Below are 8,536 nucleotides of genomic sequence, written 5' to 3'. Positions count from 1 at the left end.
TCCATTACATTTACATTCTGTGTTTGGCAATCCGATTTCGCAGAGTCAACTAAAAATATCACAAAAACCTTCTATAAACGTTTGATCTTAAAAAACTTCAAACTTCGTTGTTCTTGTGTTAGTGGCGGTAAAAATGACCACCACCTTTACCTTAAGGTGTATCACTGCCAAAGTAAGAGGTTACAAAATCATTGACATATTTCTGATGGTTTATATCGTACCCAAAAACGAAGATTTAGGTTCAAAGATGTTGATTTGAATACAACGTAACCACACGTATCCGTTGAGACATGTGAATTGACTAACATTGCTGTAACCAACAATGGAATCTTGATCTTTTGTGCACGTTTCAGGCAAGACTGCGTTATTAGTGTTGCAGGTAACTGCGAAACAAACGGTTTGTTTATCGGTAAATTTAATCGGTTTAACCGTTTCCTTAACTGCTTTTGCAACTGCCACTTATGTTTAGCCGTCCATCCTTTTGGCATTCACCAACTATATCTCCTTCATATCCAGTCAAGCAGTTTATTTGACATGGACCTTCCAAATTACACTTTGGAATCTGAGGATCTACGCCTTGGGGTGCGTCAAACAAAAAGCAGTCTACAAAAAATACAACTAATCAAATACACTTGATATAGATCAAATCTAACCCAAAGACAATGAAAAGTAATCTGAACCTTTTTTATGGAAAAACTACTTACTTAAAATTAAACCACATACATTAGGGAAATTTATGGAATCATTTATCTTGTTGACGTTGCAGGGACATTTTTGGATCATGTGCCAACAGCAATGTTTTGTGGCAAAAACCGCAAAGGCTACATTTTTTTATGTGTTTTACTTTGGTCGCAGTTTACATCGGTGACGTATACCACTCCATCTGCCTGACATGTTCCTTCTGCACTCCCTACTAGATCTCCATTGCATCTTAGTTGACAATTGCAATCGAAAAGACATTCTCCATACAATTTCACATCATTCGAATTAACTGTGGTGCATCCTGTGGACATAAATAAACAAAAACCTGTTTAGTTTATTTCGACATCAAGTAGTTTTATCCAAAATAGCGCGATACCTTTGACGACAAGAAACGTTACGGAACCAAGTTCGTTGAAGGTGATTAATTCACTCATGGAAATAATAACGTTGTTGTCAATAAGCTCCACTGGATCAAGTATTAGGTCTAATTTAATTCCAGATGACATTGCACTAGCGGAACTGAATATTCAGAAAAAATGTTTTCAAATTTTAGGTTGGTTTCAATGGCTAAACTTATATATTGCTATAGCAATAGTATAACCTAAATTTTGTTTTACCTTTTGTAAAGCCTTGGCGTATACTGTGTGCTGAGAAAAGTAAGGGATACAACTGAGTTTCCAGAAAAATAGGAGCATTGAATAATATTCTGTAAATGTACAAACTGTATGTTTTAAGAAAGAAATGTTTCAGTTTTCGGACTGTCGTCTGATTGTCGATAAATAATAATAATAAAAGAAATGATAGGAAAGCTTGTGCAAATCAGTTTTATTCATATTTTATATTCACTAACTTGTAAAATTATTGGTGGTTCAACCCAGAGCACACAGTTCACATATTTATTTTCAAATGAATTCAAAAATATATACCGTTCCATTAAATTGCCAAAACACCAAAAAGTTGGTATTTTGAAGAATGATTGAAACGTTAGCAGATGAATTTACTGTTTGATATCCAGTTTGGGAGGAGAGTAAAGTCATGTTTTTCTGCACTGCGAAATATGTCATACATAAATATAGCATGATAATGGCATGATGTAAAGCGAGCATAACATGTACATGGAGATCAGTTTAGGTGCACTTACCAGTTAATGCATTAGCATAAAATGTAATATAACACAACAACATAGTAGACCATTTCCAAATGCATCTAAATTGCTTCATTTTAAACCTGATAAGGAGTAACTCCAAAATATAACCTACACACGCAAACTGTTGAAATCGTCGGAGAACCAACGTTTGCCGATGATCGTAAAATGAACTAAGCGAAAAAAGGGAGTCAACCTAGATATGGTACGATGTCTATGGCACATGGCAAGCATTTGCCTAGCGTTGCATTCCCGCTAACAAGTACCTTATAAAGTCGAAACAAAAATCAATTGAAATCTAGCACCGCAATTAAATCAACAACACACAAAATTCAATGTTCGTTGTCGTTTAGAATGTTTTGATTTTGTTGCTGAACCCAGATTTTACAGTTTCGAACATTGTGTAAGCATCGAGCATACAATTGCAGCGCTTCTCACCAATCCAGCACTCGAGGTTTCTTGTTCATTCAGGGCTTTTGAGACAATTTTTTTTTCGTTAAATAAAGGGCGGAATTGGAGTAGAATATTTTAACACGCAATAAAACTCTCCAGTTGAGCATTCGCGGTCAGCATTAACCATCACATTTTTGTTTAGATTCATACTGCAACCTTAAATGCAACGTTACAGGAAATCAGACAAATTTCACTCAAAAACATTTATATATTTTGTTAAAGTAATACCAACTGCAGTACACCTATAACGAGAACTAAGTACTGAGTGCAGTCCAACAAGAAACAACAATTTATCAAGCAAAATTATTTGTAATAATGTTGTATATTTTAATGTATTTTTGGGTTTCAACAACACAAAAATGCTATTGAAATTCAACATGTTTATCTATTAAAATAATTGTCAAAGCAACCTACATAAGAAATGATTGAAATTTTCTTATATAGTTGAAACAAACGAGCAACCCCGTACTGGTTCACATTGTAAGGTAATGCTTGATTGGTTATGTTGTTCAGCACCGGCAGCGTACATCTTTGTGTAACCATCCAAAATTATTTGATGCCGATCGGATGTTATGCCATAACATTCGATTAACACAACGTCGTTTTATTATGCCAGGATATTTTCTTATCGTGGCCAATAAAATGGGTGAGAAATATGGCATAACATCCGATCACCATCAAATAATTTGGATGGTCTTGCACGATTACATTTTTAACTGAATCATGAAAGTGGATCAAATCGTTCAACTGAATAATGGAATCGTTGAAAATGTTTACAAATCAAATCATTTTTGTTATGCTCGCTAATTACGCCCATAAACAACAAATATGAAACAAAAAATGTCATGGTTCGATGAAGCCAAGTCTAATTCTTGCGCCAAAATCTAAGTTTAAACTGTAGGGAAAAGACATGATTAATAACCCCAATTTAAATCCCACAAGGGCCGAAAAATGCATACATATCTTTATTACTCACACAAAAAGTCGATGACTGGACGATTATATGTTATCCCGTTCGATGCATGAGGAAAATTGCACCCTCTGAAAAAATTTCCTAAACCCGCGTATCTGCAACTTGTCAATACTGCAAGGAACTGTCCATCAACTTGCAACCATGGTTGCAACGTCAGGATTATGTAAATATTTAAATGCTGAGCAGGAAATCAGCTGTCACGCTGCTGAAGAGGAACACCGAGTGTTAAAATAAAAATCTGCGGGAAGCAAGGGTACGGCAGATATAGTAAAGAGGGCTGTAAGGTAAAATGGAGCACGTAAATCGTTGGATTTAGCTTTGGATCGCACATCTTCGTTATTTCCTGTGCAATGCAGAAAAAAGAAGACCTGACTCGTTGAATCGCATCTAAAACAGGTGATGTAGCCGTAATATCATCACATTTGATTGAGGCGGGCAGTAAAGGTTTTAGTTTTAACTTCAGGCTGTTTGACCACTCCATGAAACACTTTTTTGATAATGTCATCAAAGAGAACAACGATTTTAACTAAATACTCCATAAACTGCAGCTGAAACATAGAAATCGTAGATAATGTTGAAGTTATTGCTTATATTTGTGTTGATCGGATGGGCAGAAGGTGAATGTACGGGTGAGGACACAACTCTGGCTCCACTTCCCATTACCAGTAAGTGTGAAATTAACAATAAAAGCTCCTGAATATAAATATAGAATGTATATAAAACTTTGCACAAATGACACCTTATACTATTTTGTAAGATATGAACCTCGTAACTTGTAACAGGAGATGAAAATCTACCGGTTTGTGAAGCTCCATTTCTTGATCTCAACTGCACTTGTCCCTCGTCCATGTTCGAATGTGCTTGCCACAAGGTCGGTAAATGTGGGTTGGGTCAACCAGGATGTATTGGGATGGGGAATGTGATGAACATTGACAACGACTGTGGGGATTGGAGTGATGAGTTGGTTGACGTTTGTCCTAATGGTAGATTACAGTGCGATTGTTTTGACACAACTTGTCCTGGATATTGTTATTGGGAACAATCGCGATGCGATGGAGTTAATCATTGTCCTGATGCTGGTGATGAAATGAACTGCACATGTCCAGCGGACAAGTTTGAGTGTCCGTGTTACAAAACTAAAAGCTGCACTGGGTTGTTTGGAGGATGTTTAATTCAATCTCAGATATGCGATGGACGTATCGATTGCAGTGATGGTAGTGATGAATTTAATTGTACATGTCCCGCAGATACGATTGAGTGTCCGTGTTACAAAACTAAAAACTGCTCTATATTAGGGCTTGGTTGCATCAGTAAATTGATGCAATGCGATGGGGTCAATCATTGTGGAGATTGGAGTGATGAGGTTAACTGCACATGTCCAGCGGATAAGTTTGAGTGTCCGTGTTACAAAACTAATAACTGCTCTTTTCCCTGGATTGGTTGCTTCTGGAAATCTAACCAATGCGATGGGGTCAATCACTGCGGAGATTGGAGTGATGAGGTTAACTGCACATGTCCAGCAGATAAGTTTATATGTGCTTGTGTTGGATTGAAACAGTGCAATGGAAAAGATTACATTTGCATTGACCGATCTTTGTTGTGTGACGGAAAACATGACTGTATTGATGGAAGTGATGAGACACATTATACTTGCAACTGTTCTGGTACTTACGCCAGATGTCCATGTAATCCAAATAACACACAATGCTCACCAGACGGTAGATGTATACCTTTCAGTTGGATAAATGATAACTTCGTAGATTGTGTTGGTGGAACTGACGAAGTTTGTTCAGTTTTAAACATCACATGTCAATCTTGTCATGTGGTTGCTGTAACTTGTCCAAGTGAAAAGGAAGCCAGAAATCTCATACATACGACTGATCCATATACATGTAATGAAGTTGTTAGTAAAACGTGCGCTACTGATGGTAACAATTGTGGAGTTGATAAAGTGCTTTGTACAACTTCAACATGCAGCAAATCGCGAAAAATATGCGAAAACTTTATGTTTTGCGAAAATCAACAACTTATTGCAAGAGAATATTTTTGCGACGGGCTAGCTGATAATGGCTGCAATGACAAAAGTGAAGAAGTTCAACATGGGTTTGGGTTTAAATGTTCTGGATCATCAAGAAATGGTGTTTGCGTTTTACCTCAAACCAACGTCTACGATTCAGTGGCTCAGTGTTCTGACAGTTCTGATATTTGTTTCTTCAAGGGACAATTTAGATGTTTCCAGTGTTTGGACAGAAAGTTGATAGTTTCAAGCAAACAAGTTTGTGACGGTGTAGTGGACTGCTTTGATATGACAGATGAATGTTTGTGTGAAAATCAAACATTGTGTCGCGATATACGAGGAGATTGTCCCCAGAATCAATTGCATTGCAAGAATAGTTCTACATGTGTGGACCAAGATAAGATGCTATGTAACACAAGTGTACAATGTGTCAACCAAACTAACACAAAATACTGTTCAACTGGGACAGCATCAGTTCAAAGTGAGTGTGTAGCAGATGACAACATCTTCACAGAGAATAATTTAAGCAACGAATCTTTATGCGTTTTATATATGAAAATTGTCCTTAAAGGTTTTCGAAGGTTAGGAGGAATATCATTTGCAAGGTCGATCTATCACATGTGGTGTGATGGAGCTACCAATGACTATTTTCGAGTTTTGGGAGAAAGTTTGTGTCCGAACAGGTTCAAATGTTTCAACAAAGGAGAAATGAACATAGACAAACAAAGAGTCTGTGATAGAATAATTGATTGCGACGATAATTCAGACGAATTTCTGGAACTTTGTAACAATACCCGCTACTACTGCAGAAGTAAAAGGAAAATATCCATCGATAGAAATCATATTTGTGACGGAATAATCGACTGCGATGACGTATCTGATGAAAGCATATGTCGTTGTGAATATACCAGGTTTTATTGCACCAATGAACAACCTTTGTCTGTTGAAAGAAAACTTGTACAGAACGGAATTAACGACTGCTCAGACGGAAGTGACGAATGTGTTAATTTGAATGGAAACATATTTGCTGACGTCAACGAAATGATCGCAAACCCAGTTTATCAAGGTATCTTCTGGGTGACAGGCATCTTAGCACTGGGAGGGAATTCGTTTGTATTTGTTACAACCACATGTGACTTGATTAAAGTTAAAAAAGATCAGAATTTGTTGATTATTACAAGCGTTTTTGTTCTTAACCTCTGCGTGTCAGACCTTCTCATGGGAGTTTATCTACTGGCAATCATAATACAAGCGACTAGATTTTCTGGATCTTATTGTTTGTTTGATAAAGAATGGAGATCAAATAGCTTGTGTTCCGGACTTGGAGCACTTGCAATTGTATCATCAGAAGCATCAGCTTTCACTATGACAGCTATGACCACATTTCGCCTGATATCGACCTTTAAACCTTTCCTCATGCGAAATGTCAGTGTAACTAAAATTTTGATTGCTGAATTGTCTTGTTGGACATTAGCTATTTTGTTGGCAACTATTCCTCTGCTCAACGCAACTTCTGAGTACTTTGCCACTGATGTTTGGTTTCCAAATAACTTTTATGAAACAGATTTCGTGTCAAGAGAAAACATGTCATTACTTGCACAAAGAATTTCCCCATCAGAGCCAGAGTCTTGGTACGATGTTAAGCGTATTATTGAAAACGCCTTTCCACATAGCTCTATCAAGGGAGAGTTTGGATATTATGGTGAAACGAGCGTCTGTATGCCACGTTTGTTTGCAACAACCAATGAGTTTGCTTGGGAATATTCAACATTCCTCATCACAATCAACTTCCTCATGTTCATCTACATGGTGGTTGCTTATTTTCTTATTTACAAGCGAAGCAACCGCATGAAAGGATCCAGAAGCACTGATGTCAGCTCTAAGATGCAGAAGAGAATCACCAGGTTGATTTTGACCGACTTTTGTTGCTGGATTCCAATTTGTGTGATGGGATTTTTGAGTGTGGGAGGAGTGAAGATGCCAGGAGACACTTATGTGTTGAGTGCATGTCTGTTGCTTCCAATCAACGGCGCCCTCAACCCCTTGCTCTACTCCAAAGCATTGGAAGAGCTTTCAAAGATGAAGAAGTGGCTCGTTTTCAAAATAACATCATTACGAACATCAAGGAGTCGTTCGTCTGATTACAGTGTTAGATACAACCCCCGTGCTGAACAGGAAGGTGGCAGAGTGATTGAGATTGTTGGATGAATTGGATTTCCTACCAAAATTGAAGTTCTACGAATTTTTATTGATATTGTTTTACGTTGAATGAGGAATACGAACCCTCGATATAAATGTTTTTTTCTTAAAATCGTTTAGTCATTTTCTTTGTATTGTTGTTGTGATTGTTTGCAAATGGTGGATGCTTTGAATAATATTGGAAGATTTATTCGGATCCCAGTTGTTCGAGTGCTGAAAACTTTGTAAAAGCCTAAATGGTGTCTACCAGAATAAATTTAGCACAAATGGTGTTTACCAGAATACATTTAGCAGCCATATACTTACAATACGACAATTAAAAAGGTGTAACGTTTATGCATTTTGGATACACGACACATGTAGTCCTTCAGATACACAGATATGATGATGGTATAAATTTTGTGTTTTTCGTGTATTATGCGGTTTCAAATAATCAAACAATAGTGGTGTGCAGAGTTGGCAATGTTTTATGGTGCAGGGTGAGGATGAGAATAAGCACGAGTAAAACGCAGGAAAAATCAGGAAATATTTTATCGTTTTTTCGTTCATCTTTATTGTAAAAACTGGTAGTTTAGATTTAAACCATCGTAAAGGGGAGAAGCGTTAATTTGTGACGGCAAATCATACTAGGGTTTCTTAACTAGAATTGTAAACCTTCCACAGGGATCGGATTCACAGTTTATTAACGTTATCATACTTTCAGCGACTAAGTTCGTTTTGTACAAATCGCCATAAAGCTCTTCTGATATACATGTTATCTTCAAAGGGCACAAACGTTTACAAAACATGCCTAATGGAAGCTTGGCGATAAATGCTGACAAACAAAGAGGTGAAGCAGGAGAACCTTTATGCTTAAAAGTAAACGGAATTTGCACTTTACCTGTATTTAGGCTTAATTGCTTGTTCTTATGCACAAAGTGCAACCTTAGAACTCCTATTGCTGCCAGACATATTGCAATTCAAAATGTACTGCTTATGCCAGAAGTGCAGTACACTTTAAAGTGCAATCAACTTGTATTGATGTATTGTAATAATGAACACGATGAGC

The 8,536-nt window shown here is 37.1% G+C and overlaps 1 protein-coding gene across 1 annotated transcript; it reads left to right on the top strand.

Moving 5' to 3' along the window:
- The first annotated feature begins 2,941 nt into the window (after positions 1-2,941).
- On the top strand, positions 2,942-7,497 carry LOC145890234 (uncharacterized). The gene is made up of 2 exons (XM_082981255.1): positions 2,942-2,945; positions 4,055-7,497. The coding sequence occupies exons 1-2, from the start codon at positions 2,942-2,944 to the stop codon at positions 7,495-7,497; spliced, it is 3,447 nt and encodes a 1,148-aa protein (XP_082837381.1).
- The last annotated feature ends 1,039 nt before the right edge of the window (positions 7,498-8,536 follow it).

This window comes from Ascidia mentula, chromosome 2 (assembly GCF_947561715.1).
Source record: "Ascidia mentula chromosome 2, kaAscMent1.1, whole genome shotgun sequence".
In the NCBI taxonomy this organism is placed as follows: Eukaryota; Metazoa; Chordata; class Ascidiacea; order Phlebobranchia; family Ascidiidae; genus Ascidia; species Ascidia mentula.
Note: the sequence above shows the minus strand (reverse complement) of the source record. Positions and strands in the feature narration are given on the sequence as shown.